General features: G+C 36.5%; 2 protein-coding genes across 3 annotated transcripts; both read left to right on the top strand.

Moving 5' to 3' along the window:
- Positions 1 to 596: 596 nt before the first annotated feature.
- Positions 597 to 5,945, top strand: LOC131145132 (probable inositol transporter 2). The gene is made up of 7 exons (XM_058094226.1): positions 597 to 884; positions 961 to 1,124; positions 1,224 to 1,294; positions 3,417 to 3,752; positions 4,079 to 4,186; positions 4,306 to 4,908; positions 5,168 to 5,945. The coding sequence occupies exons 2-7, from the start codon at positions 989 to 991 to the stop codon at positions 5,648 to 5,650; spliced, it is 1,737 nt and encodes a 578-aa protein (XP_057950209.1). The 5' UTR covers positions 597 to 884; positions 961 to 988; the 3' UTR covers positions 5,651 to 5,945.
- On the top strand, positions 870 to 22,207 carry LOC131145131 (probable inositol transporter 2). Of its 2 annotated transcripts, none has more exons than XM_058094225.1 (7): positions 870 to 884; positions 18,271 to 18,437; positions 18,533 to 18,603; positions 19,666 to 20,001; positions 20,341 to 20,448; positions 20,568 to 21,170; positions 21,430 to 22,207. In XM_058094225.1, the coding sequence occupies exons 2-7, from the start codon at positions 18,299 to 18,301 to the stop codon at positions 21,910 to 21,912; spliced, it is 1,740 nt and encodes a 579-aa protein (XP_057950208.1). In that variant the 5' UTR covers positions 870 to 884; positions 18,271 to 18,298; the 3' UTR covers positions 21,913 to 22,207. The 2 variants fall into 2 exon arrangements, with proteins under 2 accessions (XP_057950208.1, XP_057950207.1); XM_058094224.1 differs by lacking the exon at positions 870 to 884 and adding an exon at positions 17,928 to 18,196.
- Positions 22,208 to 22,606: the final 399 nt, after the last annotated feature.

Genomic DNA, 22,606 nt, shown 5'->3' with positions numbered 1-22,606 from the left:
GAAATTGAAACCATCTTTCCTTTTGAGTGAAGATATTTTGAGGTATATCAATAAATAAAGAGTAGGGAAATTTTCTTAATTTAAATTTTATTAAGTTAATATATGATTTAATTAAGAAAGGAAATTTAATTAAAATTAATGAATGTAAAAAGATAGTAAGAAAACATGGCATGACATGACATGATACCAATGGCTTAATTAAGAGATCACTAATAATGATAGACCATACCATAAAATGTCAATGTCTCAATTGCTCCCATGCTTTTTCATTGTTTAAAACCAACATGGAGGGGGTAAGGGTGGGTGAGGGAAGGATTGCTACTTTGTTATTCCTAATATAAAAAAATGAGAGGCTCGTGTTGCTCTTGTTGTTCTTATATATTTTGATTTGTTTTATTTTATGCGGGTCCTAAAAGTCGCACACAAAAATATAAAGGGAGCTGCGGGTTCCACCACATGAGATTTTTCTAGGGTCACAATTGTAAGTATGCGATTGGAAGTGAAGAGCACGCGGCTCGAGTCGCGTGGGTTAAGGACATCATCAAAACCCTGCTGTAGAGCTAAAAGACAATGGTACCTTGTAGATTATTGACCCTATGACCTGTGGGCTTAGGGATAAACCGGAAGACCCTCACCTCCCGCAGACACACCCCCCTCTCTCTATAAAGAAATGCATAGCCCTCTCTCTTGTCCCACTTCTCTCTCTTATCAAATCTGAAACACACACTTCTCTCTCTCTCTCTCTCTCTCTCTCTCTCTCTCTCTCTCTCTGTGTTTAAGTGTCAATTTGTGGCTCCTTCATGGGAAGAAGAAGAAGAAGTGGAAGCTTAGCTTGCTACTGCTGTGTTTAACTTTCATTGATTGTAGCCTTGGAAGTTGAGAAGGTAAAATATTTATAAAAGAAAAAATGGAAATATATTAGTGTTTGATTTTTATATGTGTGTGTGTGTGTGCATACAGATATTGGAATTGGATACAAAGCGAAGAAATGGAAGGAGGGATAATTACAGAAGCAGATACATCAGCTTTCAGGGACTGCTTCTCTCTGGCATGGAAGAATCCTTATGTTCTTCGCCTTGCCTTCTCTGCTGGCATTGGTGGCCTCCTCTTTGGCTACGACACTGGTACTCACCAGTACCATACAATCTCTCTCTCTCTCTCTCTCTCTCTCTCTCTGATATATATTGTGGGTATAATATACATGTATATATGTACGTGTGCAGGAGTGATATCAGGAGCTATTCTCTACATAAGAGATGACTTCGAGGCTGTGGATAAGAAGACCGTCTTACAGGTCATTTCATTCTGTTGTTTTTTTCATAATTTTTAGCCGCCTAATTAATTTTTATTTCCTTTTTTTTTACCCCCTCTTTATTGAATAAAAAAACAAAAACATTAAACAACTTACATTTTTATTTTATTTTATTATATAATTTTGTGCCTACTATATTACTCTGATTCTCAGCAGGGGAAAAAATTATTATTTATTATTTATTGCTTATTTACTTCATGCCTTTACGTATTTCTGGACCATTATTTACCCTAAAGAAAATGCCGGAAACACGTATAAACAAACTGGAGGAAGGTCTTCTACTATGTACGTGTCTATTTTGCACTTTAGATAAGCCTAACCTCGTAGAGATTTCCAAACGCAGTTAACTAATACCTTTATTAGTCGAAGGGAAGAGACAAAAAGTTAAAGATTTCTCCATCCTTCTTTTCTTTTGTTGACATTTGGTGAGAAAAGTGGGGAAGTAAAAAAACAGAGAGAAAAACGTGAAGAGGGTCATTATGTTTCTCACCAAATTTCAGAGAAAAAAAAACAAGAAGACCAAAACCCCTCAAATTTCTCACCAAATTTCAGAGAGAATACAGAAAAAAAAGTGAAGAGGGTCATTTTGGAGACATTCTCCTAAATGGTTTTTTGCCATATTTTTTTTCTGTATTGTCTCTGGGATTAAGCCAAATAAAGTGAAGAGAAGCTAATTTATTTATTTATTTCTGTTCCCACCATATCGCTCCAAACAAATTTAACCCTATGTTTAGAGAGACGTTATTTTGGATTTATATTGAATTTGAATAAAATATAATCTTAAATTATATTAAATTTTTTCAAACTCATCCAAAATCCAAATCAAATGTTCGAAATCCATACTTCTAAATTTAATTTAAATATATATACAAAAAACCATCTAGATTAAATAAATAAATATTTTTTATTAATTTTTTATGTTATATTTAATAAATAAATAATGATATATTTTTTAATTAATTTGACAAAGATAATTGATGCTCTATTCCTATTTCTTTTAACTATTTAAGACAGAGATGAGGAGTCCCTTCAAATTAACAAACCTTAATAACATTCGGCATAAGCAGTTTCCAAAAAAATTACAGTGGGCAGTTGGTGAAAAGCTTCGTCCCAGCTCACTCGTTTCAGTGATTTGCATGGGGAGAGGCTTGACGAGTCAAATTAATTACAGAAAGAAAGAAAGAAGGAAGCATCATTAAAGAGGGGGATGGATGAATCAACCTCATTTAAGGGGAAGGATAGTGGCATGGCAAAAAGTATAATTTGCCAAAACCAGAAAAAGAAAAGAAAAAGAGGCTCAATAATGGAATGGAATAGCAGCAATCGATCGTTGTTGTTTTCTTTTGTTTTAAAATTAAAGCAGTGCTTTTTATTAAATGGGTACGACAAACAAGACCTTCACACCAAAGACCTAAGCTTTGCCTCTCAACTCTCAATTTTGAAGTACAAAAGTTTTAATACAATATTTTTTTAATTCACCCATATGAAGAGGATCGTGAAAAATATTTTAGAGAAATAGTATGCAAGAATTTACTAATACGGATGATTTTGCTATTTTTTCTTTTCAATAGGAGTCAGTATATTAAGAATTTTATTGAAGGAAAGGGGAAAAAAATAGAAGGAAATTATTTTTTTATTGTATTTGCTCACCATAATTAAGAATGATATGTCAAATGAATATTCTATTGTATTTGTCCACCATAATTAGGAACAAAATGTTATTTAAGTATAATTAGAAATTTTGAAATATCATTCAAATATAACTTAAAATTTAGGAAAATATTAGCTTAATTATGTGTAAAACAAAATTTTTCCATCCATTAATTTATTAAATATTTTGTTTTATTTCGTACTTTTTATGAGCCACCTAAAACGAAAATATTTCTTCATATTTTCTCTCTTGTCCTTGATATTTCAAGTTTCAAACAGGGCCTAACAAACATAATATCCAGACACTTTGCAGCGTGAACCAACCTTGAAACCTGAATTTAGTACACACTTTGCAGGCACCTGCTGCTAATAGTTCCATAAACAGCTAAATAATTTGTAGAAACAAATAAGATACCGACCATGCATTCGTGATTGGTGATGTTATGTAAAACAGGAGAGCATCGTGAGCATGGCACTTGCTGGGGCAATCGTTGGTGCTGCCATTGGTGGCTGGGTAAACGATCGCTTCGGGCGAAGGAAGGCAATACTAGCTGCAGATTTCCTATTTTTCGTTGGAGCAGTTATAATGGCCTCTGCTCCCAACCCAATTCTTCTCATTGTCGGCCGAGTTTTTGTTGGACTTGGGGTTGGAATGGCGTCAATGACATCTCCACTGTACATCTCAGAAGCATCTCCTGCCAAAATCAGAGGTGCACTAGTTAGTACCAATGGCTTTCTGATAACTGGAGGACAGTTTCTTTCTTACCTCATCAACTTGGCTTTCACCAAGGTAAGCAAGAAAACGATGGGATTCTGTTCTGCTTTCGGTAAACAAGTGATCAAAAAGCAAGCTAAAACATGCCCTTTTGAATGCCAATAAACAAGTCCAATAGACTCTCTTTCTTTCTTTCTTTCTATATTTCAGAGATTGTGAAATCATACCATGTCTTGTTTGATTTCTGCAACATATTTGTAAACCTCATCATTAACTACCAAGAGTTCAGAAAGTATAATCAGATACCATGCCCATCTGTAATTTGTTCAAAAAAAGGAAGTATAAATCAAAACAGATAAAAGGAGATTACAATCTGGCACATGGATTCACCATTGTTGTAGGCACCTGGGACATGGCGGTGGATGCTTGGAATTGCTGGAGTTCCAGCTCTGGTACAGTTCATACTGATGCTGCTTCTTCCAGAATCGCCTCGTTGGCTTTTCCGCAAGGTTTGCACGCTTCATTATTTGTTGTCCATTGCTTACTTCTATAGCTTCATAAAATGCCATTGGGTGTATTTCATCTTCCTCCAGCATCCATCATTAACCAATTTACTTTCAAATAATAGGGAAGAGAAAAAGAAGCAGAAATCATACTAAAGAAGATATACCCAGCCCATGAGGTTGAGTCTGAGATTCAAGCTCTCAAGGAATCCATCGAAACAGAGATTCAGGAAACCGGGTCTTCAGAGAAGATTAACTTCTTCAAACTGTGGAAAACCAAAACAGTGAGAAGAGGACTCATTGCTGGTGTGGGGCTTCAGGTGTTCCAGCAGTTTGTGGGCATAAACACAGTCATGTATTATAGTCCCACCATAATTCAGTTAGCGGGTATTGCATCAAACCAAACAGCTCTTCTCCTGTCATTGGTCACAGCTGGGCTCAATGCCTTTGGCTCCATTGTGAGCATTTACTTCATTGACAGAACTGGAAGGAAGAAGCTCCTCGTCATCAGTTTGTGCGGTTGTATAATCTCTCTCGGGCTCTTATCAGCAGTCTTCCACGAGACTGCCTCACATTCACCCAATGTCAGTGCTGCACAAACGTCTCAATTTGCAGCATACACTTGTCCAGATTACAGTTCAGCTGGAAATGCTGGGGCTTGGGACTGTATGACGTGTTTGAAGGCTTCATCTCCAGATTGTGGATTCTGTTCTTCACCCAGTAATAAGGTATAAACACATTTTTCCTTGTGCAGTCACAAGCAGAAGCAAAGCAATGTTTCCTGCAAAAATGGCTGGATGTCCCTGCATGGGTCGGATGAAAAAAATTCATGGCTGTGCGCCATGGATTTTGCCTGCCATTTCATATCTTTACTAAGACATGTTTTTGATAAACTATAGACCATTTTCTAGTAGCTTCACCCTTGCATTGATGTTCAATTCAGCATTTGGGTCCTAATCTCGACCATCATTACTATTATTACTGCAGCTATTCCCAGGAGCATGCTTGATACAAAACGACACCGTGAAGGAACTGTGTCATGCAGAAGACAGGCTCTGGTACACAAGGGGATGCCCAAGCAAATATGGATGGCTTGCTTTAATCGGCTTGGCACTCTACATCATATTTTTTTCTCCTGGGATGGGTACCGTTCCATGGATAGTCAATTCTGAGATATACCCACTAAGATTTCGAGGGGTCTGTGGAGGAATAGCAGCCACTGCAAACTGGATTTCAAACCTCATTGTTGCCCAGTCGTTCCTGTCTCTAACACAAGCCATTGGAACTTCATGGACATTCCTGATATTTGGGTTGATATCTGTTGTAGCCCTGTTCTTTGTTCTTGTCTATGTGCCAGAAACAAAGGGGCTTCCAATTGAAGATATCGAGAAAATGTTGGAAATGAGATCTCTGCAGCTCAGGTTCTGGAAGAAGAAAACTAACCCACCACAGAAAACTCAAGTCGTTTGAAGAGTAAGAGTGGAACTACACAGATCTGTGATTTGAGAGGGGAGCCTGCTAATTGGGCAGTGAAGCGGTTTCAGTTTGTAGTTTGTAGCCTTTAGTAGAAGTGGACTCAATTGAATTAAAGTCCTGGAGGATAGGACAATCTCTAGAAAGTTTCATGTTTAGTTGATATATATAATTAATAAGATGTTTGTCAAAGGGAAGAATTGAAATAGTTTGACAGGCAGAAATATTATGTTTAGCCTATGCATACAAACAGACAACTGTTGAATGGGAGATAAAAGACTGTTATTGTATATTTTTTGCTGGTGCGTTCTTCACATGTCATACATGGACTTTTTTTTTTTTGAAGTATATACTTAATCAAAATACTACCTCATGAAATATCATATAATAACACCCTAAGCAACCAGCCATAAAATTGAACGAGATATCAACCACATAGCCCACTCCAGAGAGCATTGACTCATTGATTCTAGATTTATGTATGGAGAATCCGTTTGGAAAAGAAATATATTCTTAAAAATCTACATTTATGCACAAATAACAAAGTACAGAAGAAGATATTAAGTTCTATAACTTTGTTAGGAAACTAGAGATGATGCCCCAATTCCTACTAATGTGATTTGATTTATACATTCTAAAATGTTCTTTGAACTTGTAACAATTGCCTCGGCAAAGCTTCAATATCTTACTGCTTTTTCATTTTTCTTAATAAAGAAAGGCAGAAAAAACACTCTACTAGAAGAGATAAAAAAGGAGTACCAGGAGGACAAGGCACTTTAACTTAAAATAAAATAAAAGGTTAGCATTAATCACCATCAAAGGTATACATATATACGTATAGATTAAGCGCTTACCCAGGTATCGTCACTTGTAACACCATTAGCATAAGCTTTCTTTAAGAACAGATTCTGACTGAACGACTTGAATTTTGAGGGAAGTTCAGGGTTTAGTAATGGAATATAGATTTCATTTTCTATGTAAAAGTTTCAAGTAATTAAAAAAATTCCAGCCCCTTCTAGCTTTCAAATATTTGCATAGGAAAGTTGATCTATATATATATATATATTGTTTTATCAAAAATTATTCATGTAATGTTGGAATACTGGAATGTAAAAGGCATTTTGTAACACTATGAAAAACTGGAAATAAAATGAGAATTGCCCGCAACTAAATAGGCCCCTACTTTCAAAATGGCTTTGTCTCTTTCGCCCTCGCTGGCTATGCACAACTGAAGCAGCCCCAATGTCGCCTCTGAAATCGAGCATGTTGGTTCGTTTCCAGCAGGTCGGACAAGAGCTTTGTTTCAAACACCGATTTGAACAACTGTTCTTACAGTGCTTATACTTACAATAGCAGCGGCAGGTGTTCAATGTGTAATGGAGATTTGTTGAATTTGCAGCAACTAAGGCTTGCCGCATCAGAATTTGATAGTTCTAGAGGCACATCATTGACTTTGGTTCCGTTTGCTTGAAATCAATAAGTGTTTGCAATTTGAAATCAATAAGTGCAATGCTGTTTTGTTTCTTAGTTTGAAATTAATTCACAGCCCTCCCCTTCATCTTTGGTTTTGTTGCCTCTTTTGGCTTGTATTTGAATTGTTAGTGAACTAATGGTAGAGGAAGTGTGTCTCACATCACATGTGGGTAAAGGGCTTCTCCTAATTTCTACTTAGACTCTTTTGACTATCTCATCTAAGCAATCTTCCAATGGTCAAAATTGACATCAAATAGTTGCCATTGATGAGTGTAGTTTTTGCAAACATAATGGTCATTGAAAGTTTCAATGTCCATTATTATTAAGGGACAACAACACACTCGAAGGCTAGACATTATCATACTATAGCCACTACATCATCAGAATAGGCGTCTCCCATCATGCCCACACTATCTCTTATTGAATTGCAGAAGCTTCTTTCTACATCAAAACCTAATGTATTATCTGTTTCTCCCTCCATAGGTTTGTCCTCCTCATCCACTTCAGGTATATCTCCATCTACTTGGGTATTTGACTCGGGTGATACTCATCATATGTCAAATAACATTTCTTTATGTACATCTATATTTTCTACCTTGACACCTTCATCTATTTTGGTTACCAATGGTACCTCAATGCCATTGGTAGGTATAGTTCCATCATTTCATCTTATTTGTGCCATTTTTTCTTTATTGTATTCCTCAACTTTTATTGAATTTGATTTCTATTAGTCAGTTATGTGATTATGGATACCATGTTTCTTTTACTCCAACCTCATGTTTTGTTTATGATCCACATTCCAAGAAGCTGATTGGGACATGTCATAGGAAGGGAGGATTGTATGTATTAGAAGAGTTTCAGGTCAAAGAATTTGTTGTTTCTAGTGTTGACTTGTCTTCATTTCATTCGAGTTTCAATTCTTTTAACTTTTATTTATGGCATTCATGCCTTGGACATATTTCTAGTTCTCAACTGAGATTTTGGCTTCCACATGTGTCTTAGGAAATTTATCTTCTCATGACCTTTTTGATTATAGTGGTTGTAAGCTTGCAAAATTCTCTACTTTTCCATTTAATAAAAGTACATCAATGTCTTTTTCACCCTTTGATGTAATCCATTTTTATGTTTGGTGACCAACTCCTACTATCTCAAAGGGAGGGTCTCGTTATTATTATTTCATTGATGATTATACTCATTTTACATGGATATACCTTATGATGAATTGTTCTTATTTCATTATCATCTATAAAATGTTTCGTGCTTTGGTTCAAACACAACATTCAACTGTCATCAAGTGTTTCACGTGTGATTTGGGGGAGGTGGGGGGGGGAATTTAAGTATACTGAGTTTTTCACCCTACTCACCTATGATGGCACCATACATCAATCATTGTGCACAGACACTCCTGAACAAAATGGTGTGGCTTGAAGAAAACATCAGCATATCAATGAGATAGCTCGATCCCTTCTTCTTTCTAGTAATGTTCCCAAAGTTTTCTAAGGAGAAGTAATTCGTACTGCCATATATTTGATTAAAAAAATTCTTACTGCTCTTAAATTGGGAGTTTCTCCGTATGAGAAATTGTACAACAAGGCTCCAGAGTATTTTCATTTGAGAGTATTTGGTTGCACATGCTTTGATCTTCATCCTCATACTGAGTGCTCTAAGTTGTCAGCACGATCCTCTATGTGTGTGTTTCTCTCTTGAACACATTCCTTTCTTCTTTATTCCAAAAAGCTTTAGCATCTTAAATGAGCCAGACTTTGTAAATATTGATCTATTTACTTGTGATATTGATTTAGAGTCTTCCCTAATTGCTCCTATTTCTTCACATTGTCCTTCATTTTCATTTGCAGGTACAAATCCCCCCATCCTCCTTGGTGGACTCATCTTCATCTTCTAATCATGTGGACCCTACATCTTCTCATTATCCAACGCGACTACATAAGCCCCCTTCTCATCTTAATTCATATGTGTTAACTTTTTGAGTCTGATACCATTTTTGATAATGACAAATTGTGAGTATCTGATTTGTGAATTTAGTGTATGAACATATGTATTTTTTTTTAGAAGGAACAAATGGTCATTGTGATATGGAAGTCACAAGGTAGTTAAAGAACACTTCACGCGGCCCATTCCATGACAACTTGAAGAACAAAGGATGAAGACACATAAATTTTCAATTGTATTGTATTTAGTTTAAAATTGTAAATGCATGTCTTACATGATCTGATTGAGAAGCTCAATAACGACCATAGACTGACCTTGGGAGCTCAAACTTTTCTTAGAAAACCTTTCTCTTAAAAAGCTAAATTCATACAAGGGTTTTAAAAGACTTTGAAGTTCAAAACAAGGCTAAAATGCATGTTTTCAAAGGGCCCAGTTGACCAGATCGTAAGCCCGGTCGACCGACAGTCATGCCAAGAAGATTCGGCTGACTGGATAGTAAGCCCAATTGACCGAACTGCGCTAAAAGTGTTTTTGCCCTTGGGCTGATTGAGTGGACCATGGGTTAGTTGATCGAAACTCTTAGGTTAAGCCAATTTTGAACTGAAAACGGCCATAAAAATTCAAAATATATTATTATTTTATTCCCAACGGCCATAAAATGATCAAACTTTGAAAATGCCTATAAATACCTTGCCCAAAGCACTTAAAATAACTTGTCAATCTCATATTACACTCTTGCTTTGTTGAGCATTTTTATACTCACATTTTCTCAAATTAAAAGGCATTCACTCTCATACTCTTTCATTTTGAAAGTATCCTCTTGAGAGTCAAAATCAAGTTTCTCCACACATCATTAATTGCAAAAATCTTTGTTGAAGAATTCATTTATTGCTTCTTAGATCTTTGAAAAACTTATTCCATACTATTGGCCTAACATGGCTTTTGAATCTTGTTTTGATGATAACGAATAAAAGTTTATTTAACAAGTTATAGTTTAAGTGATGACATTTTAAGAAACCTAGTATGACAAATTCAAAAGGTTATTAAAAATCCAAGATCACAAGTGCTATAAAAGCTTATACTTCAACAACAAGGTGATCAAAAGAAAGCTTAAGAGGTCCAAGATGGTCAAAACATATGGAAGCTTAAAGAATATTGAAGCTCAAGATAAAGAGGACTCAAAGCAAAGATATACATGAAGACTTCAAGTTTAGAGAATTTTGAAGTCATTGGGAAGTCTTATGTAAGCACTTCATTTGAATATCAAAATGAATGCTTTGAAACTCATTAGGGTTTATTATAGACTTAGAGACCTTATTTTGAAAATCCTGAAAAATACTCTTTAAAAGTATCAAAGCGAGTAGGCTAAGGTTTTTGGAAACAAACTTTAAAAACGGTATTTTCAACTATTCAGGTGACTGACCCATGTCTGGTCAGGCGATTGACATATTTGCTAAATTGAATTTTGATAGACAGTGAAGAATTAGGTGACTGACCCCTCAGACCTTAGGTGACTAACCCTATTTTGAACTGAAAAATACACTATATTTGAAGATCAGGCGACTGACCCCGATGGGTTCAGGCAACTAACCCTCGTAATGGTTAGTTTTTAAAACAGCGTTTAAAGTTTCCAAATTGAGTTGCTTGTGTCCCAAACTTTATACAAAATTGGGAAACACTCCAAGTAACTTGGACAACACAAATTTATTACTTTTTGAGCCTATAAATATATGGTTTCTCAAATCAAAGTAAACACCAAGAATTGAAAATCTGACTTCAATCTATATTACTCATACTCTCTCAAAGCCCTCTTTGTCACATCTACTTGTTGAGATTTTCAAAGAATTACTGAGTCATTGATCAGTGATCTCTGAGTACAACCTTTGAGTTTTGATTCAAATCAAAGGAAGAATCTCGGTGACATACTCTTTGAGCTTCAATTTCATTATTCTTTGATATTTACTTTGAAGTTTTGATTAGCTATGCTATATTTGTACTAATCTACTTTATCTAAGAGTATTTCTTGTACACAAGAATTCTTTCTTATTTTCTTATTTTCTTGATGGTTTAGGGCTGATTGAATCGTTGTATCAAGTGTGGGGATATCGTTTGGAGAGGTGTATTCTAGCCTATTGAAGGAGGGATTTTAAGGTTGCTCCTACCCGGAAAGGAGTGTTATAGTGGAATCCTTAGGTGGTGTTTCCTAACGCGAGGATGCAGGTTGGTATAGTTGAATCTCCTAAAAACTTTGGTCTCATTCTCTTCCCTTACTCTTTAATTTCTCTACATATATAAATTGCATGGTTGTATTATAACTCATATTTAAACTCCACTTGAACCTATAATATGTGGAAGGGTTAATCAAAACTCAATGGTGTTTTAATGGGATGGTGCAAGGGGTGATGCCCCTCCTGCATGATACAATATTTTGAGCTAGGGTGGAGTTATTACATTATTGCATTTCATATCAGGTCAATATGTGCAAATGCACTCGCGCGCGCGCGCACACACATACTTATATACATATACTTGGGCTGAGCGTTAAAACTTTAAAATTGCTTTTGATAATAGAGTAGAGATTATGTGAAGGCTTTGTGAATGTGGGTAGATTTTAAAACCTCAAAATATTCTCTTCTAGTTTCCTTTTATTTTTTTAATCAATTTATGTCATTTGTCTAAAATTTAATGCTTGTTTCATAACATCTTTTGGTTATATATAAAGAAGGTTTGATATTATTGAATGATTATTGTGCTTTCAAAACATTGTTAAAATTATGCTTATTGTAAGGGGGAGCCTTGTGTCAAAGTTCACTCACCGTTACTCCTTATTTGTCATCATAAAAAAAAAGGAGAAGATTGTTGGCCTAACATGGCTTACTAAACTTGTTTTGATGATAACAAATAAAAGGTAATTTAACATGTTTTGTTGAAAGTGAAGATACTTTACGAAACAGGTGTTTAAGTTCAAGTTCAAAGTTATAACAAAGCTCATTGCAAGAATACATGAAAAAGAAATGAAAGCTCGAAGAACATATTCCAAAGACAGCTTGATGAAAGCTTAGAGAATTGATGGAAGCTTAGAGAATTTAAGTTCAGAGGCAAGATAGACTACACAAATAACAAGCATGAAGACTCCAAGCTTAGAATAGAATTAAATCTTAAGAGAGTCTCTATGTAAGTACTTCATTCAAATAATAATTTAATTAAATTTGAAGCTCATTAGGAAATTCATTGACTTAGAGACCATGTTTTGAAAAAACCCAAAAAATATTTTTCAAAAGTCTTAAACTATTTTGGGGAAAGCAAAAGAGCAAAAAGAAATTGGAAACAAAATGAAAAATCAAACTTTTGGTCTTTCCAAGCAACTGACAAATTTGACCCAATTGACTGACTCCTTGTTGAGTTTTAAAATTTTAGTGTTTTAATGAATCCAGGCGACTGACAAATTTAATCTAGGCGACTGACAAATAATTAAACTGATTTTGAGACGACCTGAAAGGACCCAGACGATTGATTGGTGATGACCTAGTCGACTGACTCTTTGCTGAGTTTGAAATTTTCAGTGTTTTAATGAATACATGCGTCTGACTCATTATTCCCAGTCAACTGACTCATCGAGATTTCAAAATTTTAATATAACGAGAAGTTTCCAAATTTGATTTTTTGAATTCTAAACGTTATGAAAATTTGGGAAACACTCTAAGTCACTTGGGGAACACAAAAATAGTCTTGTTTAAACATCTATAAATACTCCCCAAGGCTAAGGTTTCAATACACCAAGGAAATATATAGCATTCAAAGCTCTCTTGCTCTCAATACTCTCCGAAGTTCCTTAATAAGTTTTGCTATGAATCTCTCACAAAATTTCTAAGCCTACTCTGAATTCTTTCAATCTAAGAAGAAAGCTCACGGTGATGTACTTCTAAGGCTTCAAATTCTTTCAATTGTTATTTTGAATTGAAGTATATTGTAATGCTTAAGTTTTGTACTAATCAGCTCTTGTTGAGAGTGTCTTTGTACACCAAATTTGTTTCTTATTTTGTAGACAATTCAAGTCTTTGAATCGTTGTTGAACCAACTATGAGGTATCGTTTGGAGAGGCAAACTCTAGCCTATTGAAGGAGAGATTGTAAAGGTTACTCCTACTTGCAAAGGAGTGTGTAAGGTTACTTCTACTCGTAAAGGAGTAGTATAATGGAATCCTTGAATGTGTTTGCCTAAGGCGAGGACGTAGGCAGGTATAGCTGAACCTCGTAAAACTTGTGTCTCACTCTCTTCCCTACTCTCATTTAATTTTTTGTTCATATAAATTGCGTGGTTGGATTTTAATTTTCTGTTCATAATACCTATGTGGATTGGATATTAAATAAACCAAAGATTAATTTGACTTTGGGATTTCGAAAACCAAAAAGAGAGTACGTTGGTTGATCAATACAAATTGCGAAAATCATAACGGAGTACGTTGATTGGTTACACTCAATACTTATTAATTGAAAGTTTATTTAAATTTTGAGTTTTTTTTTTTTTTTTTTTTTTAAGAGTGTTGAAAATTTACATTGTATTTCATATTGACAAATCAAGTTCACTAATAAAGGGATTTTATCAGCTACATACCTAAACTCTACTTTGAGTTATTCAAGTGTTGAATCTTTGAAGCATTGTTGAATTCATTCTACATTGTGAATTGTGTTTTGGTTATCTTGGTTGGAGTGAATTAAATTGCTGAAAAGGATATTCAAATTGGTATATTCATTGATAAAGGTTTAAACTAAATAAATTTCCACTGAACTTGTGATTGAAAATCAATTTTGTATATGTGGTTACTGAACTTAAAACAAGTTGAGAAAGAACCAATTAAAGAAGGTATAAAGAAACATTTAAAAAAAAAAAACCCCAATTCACTCCCCTCTTGGGAATACACCTTCCTTTTCAAAATGAACTAAGAAAACTTTTGGCAATGTGTGGAACTGGATACAATCAATCTATATGTTCTATTATATAATCGGTGTATTTAGTGTTTACAACACCTTTAGGGTTAATTATTTATATGTAGGTTTGAATTATAGTCATTGTATGTGTTTTGGTAACTTAATATATGTGAGAATCATGAAGATTTTTTGCCATTTGAGAAACTTCTCACAGGGCTTCGGTCAACTAAACCATGTGTTTGTTCGCCCAAACCAATTAAAATCAGGATTTTCAAACATTCAATAGCCACTCGGTCAACTAGACTCTAAGTTTGGTCGCCCGAACACATTCGGTCGACTGAACCTGAGGTTCGGTCACCCAAACTAATTGTGTCTGAAACTTTACAATGGAAGTAGCCCTTCAGTCGACTAAAATTGAGGTTTGGTCACCCAAACTCTCTGATGCCAGACCAGTTTGTTCACAAATTCAAATTCCTTTATATTTTAAATTCCCAAAATGATTTTAATATTTTGAAATAATATTTGTACTTTGTAAAAAATATTTTTCAAGACTTTAAAAGGTATCTAGGGTCCAAATAAATAACCTAAGAGCTGCGTAATAAAAACCAACATGAGATGTACTTACATGAATTACTATTATACAATACACATTACTAACCTATCTGGGTCTTCATGTCATTAAGTTTGGTCTTCATCCAAGCTTCATATCAATAGCCATCTTTTAATTACTTGTGTCCTTCATGGCTTTCCAATTTGCATTTTCATTGTATTTTTATATTATAATATTACACCTGTATACACACTTAACAGCACAATTAGCTAGATGCATTGGTTTGTCATTATCAAAACCAGATTAAGCCTTGATAGGCCAACATAGTTTTGCAACCACTCCTTCTCATAAATATATATGCATTAAGGTTTGATGTTGGTTATGTAAGGAGGTTTAATGGTGGAATCGAAACCATCCCTTCTTTTGAGTGAAGATATTTTGAGGTATATTAGTTGCCTCCCTTTGGTTTCAAACTTTTAAAACTTGTTTCCAAAGTTCGAAGACTTTAGAAAGTGCCGCTCAATTTTTTTTTCACATTCGCTGTTATTGGCTCATCCAAGCTGTTCTGGATTCTACTGAGTCATATACTCAACTTAATTTGTACCATGTTCAGCTTATACGAGTCGTCACTGGCTTCTACTGAGTAGTATGATTGGCTTGCCCTATGTCCCTATTGGCTCATCCGAGCCAAATAGGATTTTTTTTGAGCCGTTTCTGCTACGTTAGGTGCATGCTCTTGGCATGCTCCATGCCTTTATTGGCTCATTCAAGTCAATTGGGCTTATGTCGAGCCGTGTTTGCTATGGCCGAGTCGTGCGCTTGGCTTGCTCCATGCCTTTGTCACCTCATTCGAGCCAAGTGGGCTTCCATCGAGCCATTTTTTTTATGGTTGCTCGGTTGGGATCATTGGTGCAATTCGACTAGGTAACCCTTATGCCCAACAATCTGAATTGTTTTTCAAATGATTCGAGCATATATTTTCCTAGATCATCATTTTTTTCAAATGATCCAAGCAACTGTTTGACTGGACCTTTATTTTTTCAAACGATTAGAGTAGAGCTTTTCTTTCAAGCCTCATGAGTTATGCTCATCAATTAGGTTGGTTCTTTAGGCCTCATAAGTTGTGCTCATTATTTGGGCCGATTTTTTAGGCCTCGCGAGCTACACTTATCAACTTGGCTTGTTCTTCAGGCCTCATGAGCCACGGGTCAATTCCTTAGGCCTCATGAGCTGTGCTCATTAGTTGGGCCAATTTCTTTAGGCTTTATTAGTTGTGCTCATCAGTTGGGCCAACTCTTTAGACCTTATGAGTTATGCTCATTAGTTGAGACAATTGCTCCAGGCCTCATGAAAAGGGTTAATCTGTTGGGCCAATTTCTTCAAGTCTCATGAGTTGTGCTCATTAGGTGGGCTAGTCTCCAAACCTCATGAGCCGTACTTATCTGTTGGGCCAATCTTCAGGACTCATGAGATGTGCTCATCAATTGGGCCAATTCTTCAAGTCTCATGAGTTGTGCTCATCTATTAAGCTTTTTTAATGAGCAGTGCTCAGTCATTTTTATTTTTGCCTCATGAGTTGTGCTCTTCAAGTGGGTTGGTCTTTGGGTCTCATGAGCGGTGCTCATCTTTTAGCCCAGTTAGGTCTCATGAGCTATGCTCATTAGTTGGGTCACTCTAGTGAGCAGTGTTTAGTTTTTGTTTTGCCTCATGAGTTGTGCTTATCAAGTGGGTTGATCTTTGGGGCTTCATGAGCTGCACTCATCAAATTGGTCATTACAGGTGAGCTGTGCTCACTTTTTTGTGCTTTATGAGCCATGCTCATCAAATGGGCAATTACGAGGGAGCCATGCTTACTCCTTTGTGCCTCATGAGTTGTACTCATCAAGTAGACAATTTTTTAGGGCCTAATGAGGTGTGCTCATCAAATGGGTCATTACAGGTGAGACATGCTCACTCATTTGTGTCTTGTGAGTTGGGGTCATTAAGTGCGCAAGTCTTCAGGGTCTCATGAGTTGTACTTATTAGATAGGCCACTACAGGTGGGATATGCTCAATTATTCATTGTTGCCTCATGAGTTGTGCTCATCAAATGGGCTAGTCTTCAGGGCCTTATAAGTGGTGCTCATCAAATGAGCTGTTATTGGTCTAGGCATGTTGATCCACATCATTTAGATTCTCATCATTGGGATTTGTGCCATTAGGGTTCACGCGCCATGATTTTATAAGTTGCTTCCTTCCCTTCCTTAGTCGCTTCACCCACATTTTTCATACTCTTCCTTTTCATATTGGTCCGACTCCTTCTTGTGGTCATGGTCAAGGATAGAAAACCTCCCAAAGATTCTCACAGATGGTACCAACTGTTGCTGCTAAGGATCGAACTGCTTTCACGAATTGTTCCTCGGTCATGACCACCTAAAAAAAGAGTCAAGTAAGAATGGTTTGGAGGATCCAGGATCTACTCCGAGGGATCACTATAATGCGTAAGTAAGAGAATAATAAGAGGATACGAATTGTAATATTAGAAAGAAGCGGATATAAATAAGATGCGTACCTCCCCTCAAAGCCCCTTTTTTATAGTGATGGAGGTTGATCATTCATCAACCCGGCATTGATGGTCATTATTGTGCTGGTTGGGGGGGGGGGTTACAAAAGATTTATGGGCATTTATGTAGAGATTTTAAGTATAGTTTTGTAACCGTTTCTTCTCATAAATATATATATATATATATATATATATATGCATTAAGGTTTATATGCCAGTTATGTAAGGAGGTTTAATGGTGAAACTAAAATCGTCTTTCCTCTTGAGTGAAGATATTTGATGTATATCAATAAATGAAGAGTAAAAAAATTTTCTTAATTTAAATTTTATTAAGTTAATATATGATTTAACTAAAAAATGAAATTTAATTAAAATTAATGAATGTAAAATAATCTAAGAAAATATGGCATGACATGACATCAATGGCTTAATTAAGAAGATCACTGGTAATGATACACCATACCATAAAATGTCACTGTCTCACTTGCTCCCATGCTTTTTCATTGTTTTAAACCAACATGGAGGGGGTAAGGGTGGGTGAGGGAAGGATTGCTACTTTGTTATTCCTAATATAAAAAAAATGAGAGGCTCGTGTTGCTCTTGTTGTTCTTGTATATTTTGATTTGTTTTATTTTATGCGGGTCCTAAAAGTCGCACACAAAAATATCAAGGGTGCCGCGGGGTCCACCACATGAGATGTTTCTAGGGTCACAATTGTAAGTATGCGATTGGAAGTGCACAGCACGCGACTGGAGTCGCGTGGGTTAAGGACATCATCACAACCCTGCTGTAGAGCTAAAAGACAATGGTACCTTGTAAACTATTGACCCTATGACCTGTGGGCTTGGGGATAAACCGGAAGACCCTCACCTCCCGCAGACACACCCCCCTCTCTCTATAAAGAAATGCATAGCCCGCTCTCTTGTCTCACTTCTCTCCCTTATCAAATCTGAAACACACACTTCTCTCTCTCTCTCTCTCTCTGTTTAAGTGTCAATTTGTGGCTCCTTCATGGGAAGAAGAAGAAGAAGAAGTGGAAGCTTAGCTTGCTACTGCTGTGTTTTTGACTTTCATTGATTGAAGCCTTGGAAGTTGAGAAGGTAAAATATTTATAAAAGAAAAAATGGAAATATATTAGTGTTTGATTTTTATATGTGTGTGTGTGTGCATACAGATATTGGAATTGGATACAAAGGGAAGAAATGGAAGGAGGGATAATTACAGAAGGAGCAGATACATCAGCTTTCAGGGACTGCTTCTCTCTAGCATGGAAGAATCCTTATGTTCTTCGCCTTGCCTTCTCTGCTGGCATTGGTGGCCTCCTCTTTGGCTACGACACTGGTACTCACCAGTACCGTACAATCTCTCTCTCTCTCTCTCTCTCTCTCTGATATATATTGTGGGTATAATATACATGTATATATGTACGTGTGCAGGAGTGATATCAGGAGCTATTCTCTACATAAGAGATGACTTCGAGGCAGTGGATAAGAAGACCGTCTTACAGGTCATTTCATTGTGTTGTTTTTTTTTCATAATTTTTAGCTGCCTAATTAAGTTTTATTTCCTTTTTTTTTACCCCCTCTTTATTTAATAAAAAAACAAAGACAAAAACATTTGATTCCCTATCCCTATTTCTTTTTACTATTTACGAGATTAAAACTCGATCTGTATGTAATACAGAGATGAGGAGTCCCTTCAAATTAACAAACCTTAATAGTATTCGGCATAAGCAGTTTCCAAAAAAATTACAGTGGGCAGGTGGTGAAAAGCTTCGTCCCAGCTTCCCTCTTTTCGGTGATTTGCATGGGGTGAGACTTGACGAGTCAAATTAATTACAGAAAGAAAGAAAGAAAGAAGCATCATTAAAGAGGGGGATGAATCAACCTCAGTTAAGTGGAGGCATCCGACACAAGCGAGGGGAACGATAGTGGCATGGCAAAAAGTATAATTTGCCAAAACCAGAAAAAGAAAAGAAAAAGATGCTCAATAATGGAATGGAATTGCACCAATCGATCGTTGTTGTTTTCATTTGTTTTAAAATTTATTAAAGGAGGGTATCTGTAATAAAATTAAAGCAGTGCTTTTTATTAAATGGAAGGTATCTGTCTGCGTTACCATATGTCATATTTAAGACACCTCGGCACTCATTTCCTCTTAAACGACAAGCATGACCTTCACACCAAAGACCTAAGCCTTGCCTCTCAACTCTCAATTTTGAAGTACAAAAGTTTTAATTCAATATTTTTTTATTTCACCCATGTGTAGAGGATCATGAAAAATATTAGCTTGATTATGTGTAAAACAAAATTTTTCCCTCCACCTAAAACGAAAATATTTCTTCATATTTTCTCTCTTGTCCTTGATAATTCCAGTTTCAAACAGGCCTAACAAACATAATATCCAGACCGCTTAACACTCAATTCAGCGTGAACCAACATTGAAACCTGAATTTAGGACACACTTTGCAGGCACCTGCTGCTAATAGTTCCATAAACAACTAAATAATTTGTAGAAACAAATAAGATACCGACCATGCATTCGTGATTGGTGATGTTATGTAAAACAGGAGAGCATCGTGAGCATGGCACTTGCTGGGGCAATCGTTGGTGCTGCGATTGGTGGCTGGGTAAACGATCGCTTCGGGCGAAGGAAGGCAATATTATCTGCAGATTTCCTATTTTTCGTTGGAGCAGTTATAATGGCCTCTGCTCCCAACCCAATTCTTCTCATTGTCGGCCGAGTTTTTGTTGGACTTGGGGTTGGAATGGCGTCAATGACATCCCCACTGTACATCTCAGAAGCATCTCCTGCCAAAATCAGAGGTGCACTAGTTAGTACCAATGGCTTTATGATAACTGGAGGACAGTTTCTTTCTTACCTCATCAACTTGGCTTTCACCAAGGTAAGCAAGAAAACGATGGGATTCCATTCTGCTTTCGGTAAACAAGTAATCAAAAAGCAAGCTAAACACATGCCCTTTTGAATGCCAATAAACAAGTCCAATGGACTCTCTTTCTTTCTTTCTTTCTTTATTTCTTTCTATTTTTCAGAGATTGTGAAATCATACCATGTCTTGTTTAATTTCTGCAACATATTTGTAAACCTAATCATTAACTACCAAGAGTTCAGAAAGTATAATCAGATACCATGCCCATCTGTAATTTGTTCAAAAAAAGGAAGTATAAATCAAAACAGATAAAAGGAGATTACAATCTGGCAAATGGATTTACCATTGTTGTAGGCACCTGGGACATGGCGATGGATGCTTGGAATTGCTGGAGTTCCAGCTCTGGTACAGTTCATACTGATGCTGCTTCTTCCAGAATCGCCTCGTTGGCTTTTCCGCAAGGTTTGCACGCTTCATTATTTGTTGTCCATTGCTTACTTCTATAGCTTCATAAAATGCCATTGGGTGTATTTCATCTTCCTCCAGCATCCATCATTAACCAATTTACTTTCAAATAATAGGGAAGAGAAAAAGAAGCAGAAATCATACTAAAGAAGATATACCCAGCCCATGAGGTTGAGTCTGAGATTCAAGCTCTCAAGGAATCCATCGAAACAGAGATTCAGGAAACCGGGTCTTCAGAGAAGATTAACTTCTTCAAACTGTGGAAAACCAAAACAGTGAGAAGAGGACTCATTGCTGGTGTGGGGCTTTCGGTGTTCCAGCAGCTTGTGGGCATAAACACAGTCATGTATTATAGTCCCACCATAATTCAGTTAGCGGGTATTGCATCAAACCAAACAGCTCTTCTCCTGTCATTGGTCACAGCTGGGCTCAATGCCTTTGGCTCCCTTGTGAGCATTTGCTTCATTGACAGAACTGGAAGGAAGAAGCTCGTGGTCATCAGTTTGTGCGGTTGTATAATCTCTCTCGGGCTCTTATCAGCAGTCTTTCACGAGACTGCCTCACATTCACCCCATGTCAGTGCTGCACAAACGTCTCAATTTGCAGCATACACTTGTCCAGATTACAGTTCAGCTGGAAATGCTGGGGCTTGGGACTGTATGACGTGTTTGAAGGCTTCATCTCCAGACTGTGGATTCTGTTCTTCACCCAGTAATAAGGTATAAACACATTTTTCCTTGTGCAGTCACAAGCGGAAGCAAAGCAATGTTTCCTGCAAAAATGGCTGGATGTCCCTGCATGGGTCGGATGAAAAAAATTCATGGCTGTGCGCCATGGATTTTGCCTGCCATTTCATATCTTTACTAAGACGTGTTTTTGATAAACTGTAGACCATTTTCTAGTAGCTTCACCCTTGCGTTGATATTCAATTCAGCATTTGGGTCCTAATCTCGACTATCATTACTATTATTACTGCAGCTATTCCCAGGAGCATGCTTGATACAAAACGACACCGTGAAGGAACTGTGTCATGCAGAAGACAGGCTCTGGTACACGCGGGGATGCCCAAGCAAATATGGATGGCTCGCTTTAATCGGCTTGGCACTCTACATCATATTTTTTTCTCCTGGAATGGGCACCGTTCCATGGATAGTCAATTCTGAGATATACCCACTAAGATTTCGAGGGGTCTGTGGAGGAATAGCAGCCACTACAACCTGGATTTCAAACCTCATTGTTGCCCAGTCGTTCCTGTCTCTTACACAAGCCATTGGAACTTCATGGACATTCCTGATATTTGGGTTGATATCTGTTGTAGCCCTGTTCTTTGTTCTTGTCTATGTGCCAGAAACAAAGGGGCTTCCAATTGAAGATATTGAGAAAATGTTGGAAATGAGATCTCTGCAGCTCAGGTTCTGGAAGAAGAAAACTAACCCACCACAGAAAACTCAAGTCGTATGAAGAGCAAGAGTGGAACTACACAGATCTGTGATTTGAGAGGGGAGCCTGCTAATTGGGCAGTGAAGCGGTTTCAGTTTGTAGTTTGTAGCCTTTAGTAGAAGTGGACTCAATTGAATTAAAGTCCTGGAGGATAGGACAATCTCTAGAAAATTTCATGTTTAGTTGTTATATATAATTAATAAGATGTTTGTCAAAGGGAAGAATTGAAATAGTTTGACAGGCAGAAATATTATGTTTAGCCTATGCATACAAACAGACAACTGTTGAATGGGAGATAAAAGACTGTTATTGTATATTTTTTGCTGGTGCGTTCTTCACATGGTCATACATGGACTTTTTTTTTTTTTTTGAATTATATACTTAATCAAAATACTACCTCATGAAATATCATATAATAACACAATAAGCAACCATCCGTAAAATTGAACGGGATATCAACCACATAGCATTGACTAATTGATTCTAGATTTATGTATGGAGAATCTGTTTGGAAAAGAAATATATTCTTAAAAATCTACATTTATGCACAAATAACAAAGTACAGAAGAAGATATTAAGTTCTATAACTTTGTTAGGAAACTAGAGATGATGCCCCAATTCCTACTAATGTGATTTGATTTATACATTCTAAAATGTTCTTTGAACTATTAACAATTGCCTAGGCAGAGCTTCAATATCTTACTTTTTTTTTAAT

Source organism: Malania oleifera, chromosome 12 (assembly GCF_029873635.1).
Source record: "Malania oleifera isolate guangnan ecotype guangnan chromosome 12, ASM2987363v1, whole genome shotgun sequence".
Taxonomy (NCBI): Eukaryota; Viridiplantae; Streptophyta; class Magnoliopsida; order Santalales; family Ximeniaceae; genus Malania; species Malania oleifera.
The sequence above is the reverse complement of the archived record's forward strand: the minus strand, read 5'-3'. Positions and strand labels throughout refer to the sequence as shown.